Here is a 16,513-nt window from a genome sequence, read left to right on the forward strand (position 1 = left end):
GATGTTATGAAGAGATGCTTATGCGATGCATGATATGAATGCATTTTACGGACACGAGAGCCCGGAAAATTATCTCTTCTTACTTGTGCATTTGGGGGTGCAGTGCCCCATGTGCACAATTAAGAAGGTGATATGGACCTTCCGGCTTCCCGTGACAAAGGACGAGACCAACATACAATGCATGCTAGAGATAAAATGCGGGAGTGACTTGATTCGCACTGATTTTTGGAGTAAAAACGTGGGATAAACTCATTTTATTCAAAAAGTTATAACTAGTCAAGATCTGAGCGACAATACAAACTTCCTAGCGGTTTCTAATCATATGGTCCATTAAGTCTATCATATGTTGACAATAGCTGAGAAGTCCGTGGATCTTCTTGGGGGCGGAGTAGGTGTCCGCCATTGCTTTGGCCTTGGCTAGCAATCGGGGAAGTTCTTGACTCCTGTTCAAAGTAAGAGCAAATCGGTCCGTCCACATTGTTGCCTCTTGGTGCCATGAATCAATTACCCTCTCCCTTGCTTCGCTTTCTGCTGATATCTTGGCGTACTCATCCTCTAGCCTTTGCTCGTGAGTCGCCGCTAGATTTAGCTTCTCTTTGCACTCATCGATGAAGGCCCACATATTCCCTTCAGTCTCGCTTAACTGTTGGGACAAATTTCTTTTCGACCTAAGGTAAGCCTTTAGCTCGTCCTTCAAGATCATGCCTTTGACCCGTGATGATTCCTTTCACCTCTTCGGAGCTTGAGCTTACTATTGCTGCCCTATAAAGCCCCTCAAAACTTTGCTGGCACGTGTTCTTCCTTTTGGGCCTTCTTGGTTTCTCGTTCCAAGGCATCAGCGGTGGCCATATTGACGTCCCTTAGTTCATCATACTCTTTTCAGACTTTGATGGCTATGGACTTGAACTTCTCTTCGACTACTCGGGCTCTTTCAAGCTCTGCCTTTAGGGCTTGTACCTCATCACTTTCTTCCGAAGCTTTAACCTCATCGTCCCTCACAGTCTTTAGATTTGGGAGCCAATCCAATCCTTGTGTTCGGACTCTCAGCCACTTATGATAGCCGCCGATGATCCCATTACTGCTTCCCCTAAGCTCTCTGTCCTTTCTTCACGCCGCATCCCATGCCTTGCGAACTCCTTGGAGTACCCCGCGTTGTGGTCACTAAAACCCCGTGCGATGAAAGGCGTGATGCTTTCGTCTAATGGCGCTCCTCTCATGGGGTAGCCAAGCTGTCTTATGGCGAGAACGGGATTATAATTAATACAACCCCTTGTTCCCACCAAGGGAACATTTGGACATCCTTCGCATGAAGATAGAATCTTGATTCTTCCTTCCTTCTAGCGAGGGAACCAATTAACAGACGCCCTCCCATGCTAGCCAAGAGTTGGGCCCAATTCGCCTTTCCTTTTTCGACGCATGAGCGGTAACCTTGTAACGGATAGACGGGCCTACCTTCTTGGAGAAAAAGGTGTGAAACCAGCCCCACATAGAGAGCTGGAGTACAGCAAACAATCCTTGCATTGCTTTCTTCACATCTTCGGTCGAAGGTGTCATATAGGTCGGCTAGCATAACGACAACCGAACTTTCCTTGTGGTTATGATAGGCGAGAAAAACGTCGATCGCTGCCAGGTCCACCAACCCATCCACATTTGGAAAGAGGACTCCCTCGAAAATCAACAGTGTGAGAATATCTATGAATGGGGTCCACTCGCCTTTATCTGCCAAGATTCTTGCTTTTACCTCCAAATATTTTCTCGGTATTCCGACCACCCCATTTTCGACTTGCCTTTGGCGGTCTAATTCCTGCGCCGAGATTTGGACCTTTTTTAGAAATCCTGGCCAATGAGGGGTAGAACCCTGAGAAGAGGTATGGTTTCCTTCCCCCTAGAGGACATCCTAGGATTTCTTCGAATTCTTCCACCATGGGTGATAGTTGGAAGTCCCCAAAAGTGAAGCACCTCAACGGATGATCATAATACTGGGCAAGGGAGGCAATGGACTCTGTGGAGACTTCTACCCTAGCTAGGTCCCAAATCTTACCATAGGCTTTGCAGAAGGCTTGCCGTTGAAGTTGACCCATTAATTGCCCCAACTTTCGTAAACTGGTGACCTCTAAGCTCTTGATTTTGACTTGATAAAACCTCTTTTTAAGCGAAGGCTTTTGACTTGATCCCATGTTTTACTAAAGTGAAATAAAATCTAGTGCGAATCAAAACTCCGACATCTATCATGGGTGGAATGGATGAATGCATGAAGGAATGCATATGACACGGATGCAATTTATGAATACGGGAGCTCGGGAAATTGTCTCCTTCTTAGATACAACGTCTTGGGGTAGCAAAGTGCCCAACGTATGTATTTAAGAAGGTGACACGGACCCTCCGTTGGTTTGCCCAAGAGAGGGGATTAAGACGGAAGCCACACATGATGCACATGCGAAAGGTACAATACGGGGATGTACATAGTATGACAATATTTACCGAACATAAGAAAAAGGGTATATGATACTCATGCATGGCAGTGTGAAAAATGGCACACAGCGTGTTTGCTTCGTGCCCCTATTTAAGGGACCTATAAGGGAGAGAACTAACTAGGCTTTTAGCAATAATCCCCAAGGTAGTTATATCTCTCTTGATGGTTTCTAGAGGTATCATCCCCTTTGAAGAACATATTGTAGCAGTAGGGACTACTAGCAACAATAGGTTTTCAAAGAGAAAAGCTCTAGATGAGGGTTCACTGTAATCAAGCAAGTCGGAGACCTAGCATGATCACAGATTCACCTCCACTCCTTATGCTCCCATGAACCCGGGTATAGGGCCCTTTTTCACTCACAGTGTGTGCAAATAGTGTTGGTGTTTGTGTGCATCAAATGAATAAATATTTACTTCATGCATACATTTAAAACACACTAAAAGCAACAAAGAGTTTATATACACAAGAACATAATGAAAGGAAACCAACAAAGGGGTAAGTCACGGTAAAACATTGCACAAAATTAAATGGCCTAACTCTCTAAAAACAGTCCCCAGTGGAGTCGCCAACTGTCGCAACCTACCCTTCGGCGGGAGGGCGACGCGAGACTCGCGGGATGCGTGTTCCACGAAAGGAATACGCGCGGAGTCGCCACCAACGTTTATTTGAGGAAAACGTCGGAAAAACCGGAAAAGACGAGATCTACGAACTTTTTAGTGAAAGGTTCGGGAGTTGTATTTACGCACGGGGAAGGTATTAGCACCCCACACGTCCGCCCCAAGGGACGGCAGCCTTTAATCGAATGTGCAAACATGACTTTGATTTTTTATGTTCCCTTTTTATGTCCTTATATCCTTTATACCCTTTTTATATTTTTTTCTTTTTCGTGGTCGACAAGGGTGTTTCCCTTTGCTCCTACGTATTCCTCAATTTGTGATGAGGAAATCAGACCTACGTAGTTCTTTCTTTATCAAGTGATTCTTTTTTACTTAAGTGGTGATCATTTTAAGGCGTTGGACCTTAAAAATGATCCATTTTACTTAGTGAGGAATTGAAATGACGAACTTTCGAAAGCCTATTTTTGTGGACGAGCTTGACTAGGCGAATTGATTTTAGCCTTAGTTTCACTTTAGTTATTAATCAATTCGGTTAAGAATGAGAAATCCCAAAGAGAAAACGTCCGATTGATTTTCCGCTTTATTTTACTAAAAGATGTTTTTTGATTATTTATATTATTTTTTTACCTCTTTTTGATTTCCAACGTGGTTACGGCACGACCGAACGGTCGGAATTTATTTTAACCGAAGTTAATGGATAATACAATTCAAACGTTCGGTGGAAATTTATTTTATTTTTAAGTTAAGCGAGAAATGACTTAAGTAAAATGGCTTAAGCACGTCAACAGGGGGTATAAAAAGTAAACAAAATGAGAATAAAAATGCACGAAACACAATGTGGACCACTACGGGTGCATAGAATGAATCGAAAAGCTTGGTTCGAGGTACTTACCCGTTGAAGATCGAAGAACGATGAAGAACGAATGAAGAACGTCGAAGAACGGTTGAAACCTTTGCGAGATTCCTCACGGAAAACGTTACGGAAACGTTTTGGAAGCGCCTCGGCTTAGATTTTCTTCACGGAAACAATTTTTCCAAGCACATTCGAAAGAGAGAGAAGTGCCTAAGGGGCTGGACCCCTTTCTTCTTCCTTTCCTCCCCTATTTATAGCAAAATAGGGGAGGTGGTTGCCGCCCAGCTCGCCCAGGCGAGCAGGGTTGCTTCCTCCAGAAGCAACCGCCTTCTGGAGGAATCTTCTGGAGGGCCCAAGTGGGCCTGGGTGCTATTTGCACCCCCATTTTTACTAAGTACACCCCCCTCTGCTGTTTTTTGGTGATTCTTTTTTCGTAAAGTTACGGAAACTTACGAATTTCGTAACGATACTTGTTTTCTTTCCGTAATGTTACGGAACCTTGCGGATTACATAATCATCCCCTTTTTGACTTACGGAATGTTACGGAACCTCACTTAATTATGCAACGATGCTTCCATTTGATTTCCGGTGTGTCACGGAAACTTACGGATTGTGCATCAATATTTTTTTGGTTTTTCGGCATGTCCTGGAATTTCACAAATTGCCTAATGATGGGTGCCAAGCACCTCACGAGGACCAAAGAATGGTCGCACGTCATCGAGCAAAGGTCCCCGGACGAAATTAGGGTATGACAGTTTATATTTCTGTTTCAGTTTTGAATTTCAGTTTTTAGTTGTTAACTTAATTTGCATGTTTTAAAGCTTGTCGAGCAGTTTACATTTTCATATTTATGCAGTGGTTGTTTGATTCAAAAATTCCATGTTTGTTGAATGGTTTGAAATGATCGATTGCATGAATTGAGTGAAGTGTAATGCATAGATCATATGCTTTGAATAAGCATGCAGTGATTAGAAGAGAAAGAACATGGATTAGGATCATGACTGAAAATTTTAGTTAGTTTGACAGATTGATTGTGAAGGTAATCATTAGCCACAACCCTGTGAGCGTGTGATCTTTAAATGTGAGAGAACGACTATTGAGTAATGATTTTTGCATGAATCTCTGATTATGGAATGAATGCATGAGTTTGAAGATGATGAAGGCCATGATTGATTGAAACAACCACTTAGCCAAAAAGCATACCTTGTGAATGAATGATATATCCCTTGCACCCATGCTGAGCTGAAAATTTAATTGCTTGACTTGAACCTTGAGCTTGTGAAATTATATCTCCATCTACCTTGTCTTAGGTTGTAGGAGAGCATTGTGGTTCAAAGCAAATTTGTCCCAAATTTGGGGGAGTTTATTGGGTGACAACAATTGTGGTAAGAAGATGATAGCACACACAATAAAATTAATAAGCAACAAGTAAAAAGCTGCTAAATTAAAAAAAAAAAAAGAGGAAATCTCAAAAATAAAAGTTGAGTGTGCGATGTTATCTAAGAAAAGTGAAGCTTAGTGCTAAAAGGCAAGTAATTGAAGCTAGAAATAAAAAGGAAAAGAGTTGATCTAAGGATGAATGCTCTCCTAGAACTTAAGCTTTTGCATCCTAGAAAAACCATGATTTGCTTGCAGTCCGGTCTCAATACAAGCCTAGAAAAGTCCTTTGGATTCAATTTGTGTTTATGACTGTATGGCATGTGATGAATTGCAAAGATTGAGATTGGTGTTGGTTGTTGGTTGAGAAATAGCCTTAAACACTTGTGCTTGAGTGAAACAGTGACTGTGAGGCATTGGTTGATGACCCTTCCTTGATATCTATCTTGCTTACTAGCTTATTTCAATTGTGTTGTTTAATAATCATGTTCATATCTTTGAAGAACTGCATGTCATGTGAAAAGTTGTTGATTGAAACATTGTATGCCACTCATGTCATGTGAATGAATTCTTTGGAACAAACACCTTTGTGAATAACCACTATGATTTTATCACTTGAGGACAAGTGAATTGTTCTTTCTTTGCTTGAGGACAAGCAAAGCTATAAATTTGGGGGAGTTTGTTAGTCGTCATCTACGACTAACTTTTGTATAGAAAAGTTTTATAAAAATGTATATATTTTCCCCAAATTATGGTTCTTTTGTAGGATCGTAAATATTTTCTTGTTTAGTTTAAATTGTGCTCAGTAGATACTCTCCACATGGAATTAATGCAAATTTCACTTCAATTTCAGGTGCAGCAGCTGGTGTCTCACTAAGCCTGGCCCATGCGCTTAGCGAGTATCATCCGCTAAGCAATGCATCAGCCCGCTTAGCAAGTAAGAGGAACCTTGAAGGGAATCTACCACGCAAGCATGCGCTCAGCGCGTTATCAGCTCACCCAGTGAGTCATTTGTCTCTTCTGGCGCTTAGCGCGCCCGGCTCGCTAAGCCAAAGTTCACTTACTCGCGCTAAGCGTGAAAATGGCGCTAAGCGCGCCTTCGAGGACAAAAAACCCTTTTTAAAGCTTGAAGTGGAAAATCAAAGGGAGAGGAGTGTAGAGCGTAGAGAGTGCGAAGAACAGAGAACAGAGGTGCAAAACAAAGCAAGGAAGCAACAACCTTAGCTTTTAAGAGGATCTTTGGTTTAGGAGTAATTTCTAGGTTTCTAGAGGTGGAGGAGACATCCCCACCACTGTGTAATCTGTTATTTTCTCTAATAACCCACTTCTCGCTTGTGAAAGGTGTTGCCTTGTGATGGAAGGCTAAACCCCTTTGTTGGGGAATTCTGTTGAGAACTTGATGTAAATTCTTATCCTATCTATTTAAAGTTGTTTTGTGTGTTCAATGTTTCTATCTGTGCTTAATTTCTGCATGCTTGTGGTTTGATCACCCATTTGTATGTAAAGTTATGAGCTTTAGCATTGGAAAATGTATTGCATCCTTAGAACTAGATAGAACGGGCTAGGTTATCGTATGTCTAGACACGGAGTGCGGTAATTTAGTTTTATTATGTTGTAATCGTAATGCAATCCGTTTAGGCTAAGTTCGACGAGACATCCGAGAGCGAGGTTTAAATAGGATTAGTCCATTCATGGTTTGGAGTTTTTTCCCTCAGCATAGAACACATGAACATCTTTGAATAGAGAAAAACCCTTAATTGCATCAAGTACCTCTGTAGGAGGACCCAACACTTTTAATTATCTGTTTTAACACCCACTTGCTCATATTTTCTGTAATTAGCAATTAGAATAGAAAACACCAGGATTTATTCATGATTATTGTTTCTTTATAGAAATTCCTGCTTATTGAATGACACTTCACTAAATAAAACAAGTTTCCTGAGTTCGATACTCGGTTTCTTACCGTTTATTATTACTTGCACAACTTGGTACACTTGCCGATAAGAATTCGCATTCACAGTAACAAGTGGAGTCGTCGGAACATTATCCCTAGTGGAGGAAATAGAGTGGTTAAAGAGTTTTAAGCATCTCTGAAGGGGGATGGCTTAGAATCTTTAATTATCCACTGTCAGTACATTGATGGTGCCCATGTTTCATACTTCATATGAGATGGAAATCGTATAAACTTTGTCAGTAAGTACTTGTAGTTACTCATGAGGAGGAATACTTGTACTTGGGGGTATGTCACTCGGTTTGGAACTCCCTTGAGACTCTGGCTGATCACCATGGGGGGGGGAGTTGCCTGTGCACGATAGGGTGACCTCGACACTTACTGCCTAGTTTTCCTAAGTGAGAGTGTCGTGTGAACAAGCTTAGGCTATTTCCTTGGGGATGGTACCACATTGCATTTGAGAGTTGAGGTCAAGTGCATGCATCATATTGAGCATGATTGATTGGAACTATGGACTAATAATGACTATTTGTTGAGTGTGTGTTGGACTAGCGAATGTTTGTGTAAGCTTATTATATTTGTTAATGTTTTCTTACTAATTGTAGTTATTTGATTTTTGTATTAATCTCTTTTATAATAAACTCACCCCTCGCAATTTTTGTACTGTGTGGTTGGTACCTGTGATGATCATGAATCTTTGTTCATGGGAGCAGCGTGACAACAGTAGAGTACAAGAAGTGAGATTCTTTTGTGGAGACGCTGAACCGACGTGATGACGTTGGGATTATTTTGGGAGAGTTGTGTTTTGTTAATCAACTTCTCCATAGCTGGTTCCATAATTCTTTTTGTTGAATTGAAGATGTAAATTACAAATTTAATTATATGTATGAACAAATTTACTTTCCATTATGTGAATGATGTACACTGAGTTACTATTCCTATATATATATATGTGTGTGTGTGTGTGTGTGTGTGTGTGTGTGTATGTATGTATGTATATATGTATTCACTTAAGTAATGGCACATTGTTTGGTGAATGTATATCGAGAAAAAAATTACTTTCATTTTTCATAAGCAAATTAATGGAGTTTTCATTTAAAAATTGAAATTTCTCGCGGTTTAGAGTAATGATATAGTAACGACGAGGCGGGTCGTTACGTTGGGAGCCGCCTAAACATCCACCCATGATGCATGATGATACATATATTATAGCAGATCCACCTATGTTGCTCGTTCACACAACAGCTATGCCACAACCACCTACACCTACAACTGTTGATTCAAACATGCCTCGACATGCAATGGTAGAATAAATTTACAATTCAACAAATATAATTTTTTTCTTACATTCTTCTAATATTTATTATTGACGTTGTTGTCAATGTCGTAGGCCGCTTGCCAAAAGATAGCAAAAAGCTTGGAACATATGATCAATATGAGGATGGTCACTGTTGGAACTGATGCATACACTCTGACTAAGCATTGTTTAAGATTAGCCAGGGGTGTCACCGAGCAAGGAAATGTTTATGTTTGCTTAAGACGAAGGAGGGATACACAGGACAGAGATGGTGGTGGACAGCGATGATGATAGTTAAGATTGACTGAGTACTGTAGGATATTTATATACAATATGATTGAACACTGTTTAATACTTTAATTATTTGATTGACTATGTATTTGACTGTGGTTAACATTTGCGTTTATTTTGTATTTGACTATTATGTTCGATCGAAAACATTGTGTTCATTATACAAATATGATTAGAAAGTGTTACATGCATTATCCATGTTGTCATAACTATGTAAGTTATTCAAACAATAACAAAATGTTCAATCTTCTCTTAAATCAACATGTTGTGTGGTCAACCTCATGTAATTAGTATACTGGTACATTCAACTAATATAAGGAGTAGGCCACTGTTTTGCTTGATAATCACAATGTGTTGACCATAACAAAGTTGTTGACAGCATGAGACAACCATTGCTTAGAAATACCTATTACAAAGACAAATACACATTCAAATGTTCATAACACGTTATAAAAAAAATTAACAAACAGGATGGTCATTGCTATACCTGAACAAAATGATTGTCATGCACATGACCAATACATATAATTCAATGAACATAACTATCTCTCAGTGGTTGACTTCTAAGAGAGAAAAGTATCATGCTTTGTTGGAGAGAAAGAGAAACAAGGATGACGTTATACCTTGATGCAATCACATAACCCATATCAATAATATTCATCCACTTATCCGTGGTTACCTGCACGTAACAATTTTAATCAGTATTATTAAAAAAAACTATATTATCCATGAATACGTAACAAAAAAACTTATATACCATGGATAATCCATCAACAAATAGTGACCACTTTAACTCCTCATATTTTTCTATGCCACCACGTGTTGGATCAAGTGGCCTCGGAATAATTAAGAAAGGGGGATTGAATTAATTATTAATCAACCTTTACTTATTAAAAATCTACCCTTTTTAGGCTTTTACTAAAATGTTAAGAAAGTAAAGAACAGAAATAGAAACTTAACCAAAAGTAAAAGCGATAATTAAAGTGCACAACGGAAATTAAAGAGTGTAGGTAAGAAGAAGACAAACACAAGAATTTTATACTGGTTCGGCAACAACCCGGCCTACATTCAGTCCCCAAGTGACCTGCGGTCCTTGAGATTTCTTTTCAACCTTGTAAAATCCTTTACAAGCAAAGATCCACAAGGGATGTACCATCCCTTGTTCTCTTTGAACAACCAAGTGGATGTACCCTCCACTTGAACTGATCCACAAGAGATGTACCCTCTCTTGTTCTCAGTCACAACAACCCAAGTAGATGTACCCTCTACTTGTACCACAAAGGATGTACCCTCCAATGTGTTAAGACAAAGTTCTCAGGCGGTTAGTCCTTCGAAACTTTGTGAAGGGGATACAAAAGATATCTCAAGCGGTTAGTCCTTTGAAATCTTTTGTATAAGGGAAAGGGAATAATCAAAAGAATTCTCAGACTGTGTCGTTTTGAATTCTTTGACAAGGGAGAAGGGAGACACAAAAGAATTCAGGCGGTTAGTCCTTTGTTCTTTTGGAAAAGGGAGAAGAGAGACACAAAAAGAATTTAGGCGGTTAGTCCTTGACGAATTCTTTTTGGCAAAGGGAGAAGAGAATAAAAGATATAGCACACTTCTATTTTCAAGGTTTGGAAAACCAAAAAACTTTAGAAAGCTTTTGCAAAGGAAGAAGAAGAAGAAGAAGTTCAAAGAGATTCAAAGGTTGTAAAAGAATATGTGGAAAAGTTGTTTGTAAAGTTTGTAAGTGTTCAAATGCAAATCAAGGTCTTGCTTTTATAGACTCTTCAAGTCTGGTCAAGAAAACCATTGGAAGAGTTATAACCTTTAGAAAAACCTGAAAACCATTGGAAGAGTTACATCTTTTGATTTTTGTTCAAAACTTGTCACTGGTAATCGATTACCAAATCCTTGTAATCGATTACATAAAGCTTTTTATGAAAGGATGTGACTCTTCACAATTGAATTTGAATTCCAACATTCAGAGGCACTGGTAATCGATTACCAATATCTTGTAATCGATTACACCATTTTGAAATCAATTGGAACGTTGCAAATTCAGTTGAAAACTTTTGAAATCAAACTTTGCCACTAGTAATCGATTACAGGAAACTGGTAATCGATTACCAAAGAGTAAAAACTTTGGTAACTTAGAAAATTTTGAGAAAAACTCTTTTGAAAAAAGAAATTGTGCTATGTTGTTTTTTGAAAAATCTTTTCAATACTTCCCTTGTGAAGTCTTCTTGATTTCTTCTCTTGAATCTTGAATTCATCTTCTCTTGATTCTTGAATCTTCTTGATTTCTTCTCATGAAACTTGAAATTAAACTTGATCTTGAACTTGTTGACTCCATCTTGAAATCATTCTTTGGGCTTTTTGTCATCATCTTTGTCATTATCAAAACTACTTGAATCAACTTGATTCATCATCATCAAGCTTGCTTCTACACCACGCAGGTCTATATACTCATCAGACCATTCTCCAAGTTCTTTCAGCAAATGATTATGAACCAAAGACCATGAATCTTCACTTATACCTAATAAGGCAGCAATTACACGATACCCACAATTGCCATCAACTTTGACATCGACAATGCTTTCAATGAAATCCTGAATGCATGGATGAAATTGATCCAAAATTGGCATCTTCCTCTTCGGTTTTGTTTGTTTAGATAATGATGCAAAATGTTTTAGTTTGGATGAGCTATCTTGCACCAAATGTAATGCATCCACATACTCCAATAAGACAGATCACGCTTCGTTGATCTTTCTTGTTTGGTCATTTGTTTCTTCTGAGCACCTTTTGTTTTTACCTTTTTAGGAGGATCACACATCAAATTTAGATCAATGTAGGCAATTTCCCAAAGTTTACTCTTCAGAGTCACTTTGTCACATCCATTAAGCTCTTCAAACTGCTTGGATATGGCTTCCATCTCTTCAGTTCTGCAGACTTCAGGCTCAGATAAACCTTGGTCTAAAAAACTTAGCCTTTGGCAAAACATATGGACTGTGTCAAGTGGTATGCTACCAACAACATATCTAGCTAGATCATATGCACATGAAAGACCATGACTAGTTCTCATAATACATCCACAATGAGAACTCTCAATGCCAACATAATTCACTTGCTCAAATTCAGCAGCAATCTGGTTTAACGCATACCTTGATACCATGCCAATTAGTCTCTTGTATAAGGTAACTTTAAAAACGTGTCCAGCCACATGTGTTCTTGTCTCAAAAAGATGCCTTAATTTGAGTGTGTTGCAAAGTGATCATGTTGTTCATGGCTTCCCAAATACTATATAGCTCTCCAAGGCTATTATGCAATAGTCTCTTTAAGGCCCAATGTGCAGACTCAACCCTGCATTAGAAAAACACAAACAATTATTTTTATCCATTAATGTGTTCTTATTAAAACCAATATACATTTACAATTTTCATACCTATTAGTTGTTATGTTTCCTAGATGCAACATCTTATTTGTCCATGCTTTAACAAATCTGTCTGTGGGGAATCAACCATGTTTGTTTCACATAGTAAACAAACATTGGTCATGGTGAGCAAGCAATTTCAAACTCCATATGGCAATCATCGTACTCTATCTCAGTAGGACAATTCACTAGACTCTCTCATGCTTCCATCACATAATCCCATGCAATTTTTTGACCCACAAGGGTTTTACATTTTGCCTTCACATTCTTATCAATGTGAAATCGACACAACAAGTTCGTTGCCTCAGGGAACACAGTTTTCACTGCATTTGTATCAGTTTGTTTTGTATGTACTATTTATGAGAAGTACCAAATTATAGGCATTGCTTAATTTCATTGCATCTAGATGTGTCCAAAATATATCACGTACAACATCTTCATCTTGCCAATGAATATACTAATCGTGTTCAAGTAGGCTCATCAGTTGTTGCATTTCACCATTACTGCCTCTTATAGAATGGTATGCATATCTTGCATTGTATACTTGCTTCGTTGTTGTACAATTATTGGCATTATGCTCCTTCAAAGTGAGAAGAATATTATTTGGTTTGACCATTGACTTTGTCATATCACCAATAATAATCTTTTCATTATGAGTTAGTCGACCAACATACGGATGTCCAGTGAATGACTTAGTCAATGCATGATTATGAGTCTCACATATTAAGTTCATCATTCACCCTTCACCTCCCAAAATTGGTTTTGCTCACAGCTTAAAGGGACACCCACATTTTCTAGTGTCAGTCACCGTTCATACTAAATTTTTCTTGTATGCTCTATATTTTTCACTCCTCTCACAACCAATTAAAATAAATGAGGTTCTTCCTCTCTTTCCAGTTGATGTGTTTGACCTCATTATCACAGACACAAAACCAATACCACACACACAACAGTATGAGCCCGTTGCAATATATCCTCACAGGTAGCAAACACCTAGAAAAGAGATAATACATGTTTAGTCTTCCAGGAACATTCATTTACTTACTTTAACAAAATACAAAATCATATCAATACCTGAAAAGTATTGAAGACATCAGAACAATCGATATTATATTTTCAAACACGCTAAGTTCCTCTCCATTATCTTCATTCATATTAATTTCTTCAAAAATTATACTTTCACATATGCACTAATCTTCATCCATCTTAATAAAGCTTTTAAAAAAAATCAATGACAAACTAACAAAAACTAATCAAATTTCATACGTATAGTCTATACAGATTAACATATAATAATTCATACCTCTATATAATATAATAATAATTTATATCTTAATAAAATATATGAATTGTTATCACTTTTAATTAATTCTAATTATTTATAAATAAATATATTTATTTTAAAAAACTTCAATGTTGAAATTTATTTTAAAATCTTCTACACTAGACAAAAACAAAAACATTTATGTAGATATATCAATAAATATATTTTTTAACTTATACTATGACACAGTTTTATTATTTTTTTTACTACATATACTAATATATTACATTGAAATTGATAAGCATATATATAATAATTTATATCTAAATTTTCATATTTTATACACTTGAATAAATTATTTAATGTAATAATATTTATACAAATATACTAAATATATAACTAAATTTATAAAAAATACATTAAAAATATTTTTAAATTTTTTTTAACTTATACTGATTGACAATCCATATAATTTATACGGATTGACAATCCGTATGAACCACACGAATTGAAATCTGTAACACTCACCACGATGACAATCTCGAACTCAATGAGAACTCTGAACGAACCACTGCGAGAATGTACCGCAACGAAACCAACCACAACACGGAAGGAGGAGCTCGGCTAACAAAAAAATACAAGTGAATGGTATAAGAAGAAAAAAAAGAAGTAACGAACAAGTAAAAAAGGATAAAATTAGAATTTTTTAAAATATATTACGTGTAGAAGAAATGAGAATGGTGCCGAAAGAATATCCCTTTGTTATATGTCCACAATACCCATTAAATCAGAAACATATCAATGAATAGCATCTTTGTGCGATGATGGTTTGGTGGGTCCACAACAGACTCGCCAGCGACGAGCTTAAAAGGGTAGAGCTACATGTTTGAGGTTCAGGTGTAAGGTCACTGGTTTTAGGTTCAAGTGGAAAAGGAGAAAAAAAACTATTGTTAAGGATAAAATTGTAATTTAACCGGTTAACAAAATTGGTCCACACTAGACTACATTTAACTGGTCCACCTTAGACACCACCTAACGTTTGTTATCTCCTTAATGTTGTGTGAATGAATATTTTCTCAATGTTTTCTGTCTGGAGTCTACAGATTCTGACATGTATAGGAAATTTTTGCATCTATTCCATTGTTATTAAGATGAGTATTCAAGTCATAATGACGTATGAAATTCACAAAAGGGCTAGAGTTAGAATTGATAAACTCCCTGTGCTACTAACTGGTGGGATCCATTCCAATGTTTAACTCTAAATTTCCAACATTTTAGTTGCTTTTATTAAGATAAGTATTTAGCTTTAATTTATTTTTTTAATCATTTTTTACATTTAACTAGTTAGTATGGCGGTCTATCTTTTGTAGGGCACATAACAGGACAAATGAAACCGCAACGAAAATACAAGTGTACCGCAACGAAACCAACCACAACACGGAAGGAGGAGCTCGGCTAACAAAAAAATACAAGTGAATGGTATAAGAAGAAAAGAAAGAAGTAACGAAACCAACCACAACACGGAAGGAGGAGCTCGGCTAACAAAAAATACAAGTGAATGGTATAAGAAGAAAAGAAAGAAGTAACGAACAAGTAAAAAAGGATAAAATTAGAATTTTTTAAAATATATTATGTGTAGAAGAAATGAGAACAAGTAAAAAAGGACAAATGTACCGCAACGAAACCAACCACAACACGGAAGGAGGAGCTCGGCTAACAAAAAAATACAAGTGAATAGTATAAGAAGAAAAGAAAGAAGTAACGAACAAGTAAAAAAGGATAAAATTAGAATTTTTTAAAATATATTACGTGTAGAAGAAATGAGAATGGTGCCGAAAGAATATCCCTTTGTTATATGTCCACAATACCCATTAAATCAGAAACATATCAATGAATAGCATCTTTGTGCGATGATGGTTTGGTGGGTCCACAACAGACTCGCCAGCGACGAGCTTAAAAGGGTAGAGCTACATGTTTGAGGTTCAGGTGTAAGGTCACTGGTTTTAGGTTCAAGTGGAAAAGGAGAAAAAAAAACTATTGTTAAGGATAAAATTGTAATTTAACCGGTTAACGAAATTGGTCCACACTAGACTACATTTAACTGGTCCACCTTAGACACCACCTAATGTTTGTTATCTCCTTAATGTTGTGTGAATGAATATTTTCTCAATGTTTTCTGTCTGGAGTCTACAGATTCTGACATGTATAGAAAATTTTTGCATCTATTCCATTGCTATTAAGATGAGTATTCAAGTCATAATGACGTATGAAATTCACAGAAAGGACTAGAGTTAGAATTGATAAACTCCCTGTGCTACTAACTGGTGGGATCCATTCCAATGTTTAACTCTAAATTTCCAACATTTTAGTTGCTTATATTAAGATAAGTATTTAGCTTTAATTTATTTTTTTAATCATTTTTTACATTTAACTAGTTAGTATGGCGGTCTATCTTTTGTAGGGCACATAACAGGACAAATGATTACTAACGAACAAATGATTCAAGATTGGATGTGCTATCTACAGACAAAATAGACACAACTCAACTCACTTTATTTTTCCGCACATTGCATGGGTCCTTATCTAGTTATTTCTTAATGGGAAAAAGGAGAGACGAAGAAAAATGTACAAAAATGGCCTTGTAATCATTACATAGCATTTCATTATGTCTGCGCAACTCCTTTTTTCACAAGCATATCGTAGACTCTATCAACCTTGCTTGGCTCTACCTTAAACAGTGCATGTGCATCAGATTTCTTGGTCACACTGCCCTTTGAAAACTCTAATGACACGGTCTGCAGCATGTTGAGATAGTGTGAGGGTAGTATTCTGATCTCATTACAAAGCTTTTTCTCCTGCAAGTTAATCATTTTCAAAGAACCAATTAGATAGAAGTTAGAACACCATTTTAGGGTCTAGGAAGGGACTGATGTACATAGCCATATCTTCCAAATTTTTTTAAAAATAAATAAAAA

General features: G+C 37.3%; 1 protein-coding gene across 2 annotated transcripts in view; it reads right to left on the reverse strand.

The window, feature by feature from the left end:
- Positions 1–16,070: 16,070 nt before the first annotated feature.
- The window catches only part of LOC114401216 (transcriptional adapter ADA2-like), a 28,053-nt gene continuing 27,610 nt past the window's right edge, over positions 16,071–16,513 (reverse strand). For both annotated transcript variants that reach the window (XM_028363680.1, XM_028363679.1), the window contains exon 13: positions 16,071–16,393. In XM_028363680.1, the coding sequence (XP_028219481.1) occupies positions 16,202–16,393 (192 nt within the window). In that variant the 3' untranslated portion in view covers positions 16,071–16,201. The remainder of the gene's footprint in view (positions 16,394–16,513) is intronic.

This window comes from Glycine soja, chromosome 20 (assembly GCF_004193775.1).
Source record: "Glycine soja cultivar W05 chromosome 20, ASM419377v2, whole genome shotgun sequence".
Classification (NCBI taxonomy): domain Eukaryota; kingdom Viridiplantae; phylum Streptophyta; class Magnoliopsida; order Fabales; family Fabaceae; genus Glycine; species Glycine soja.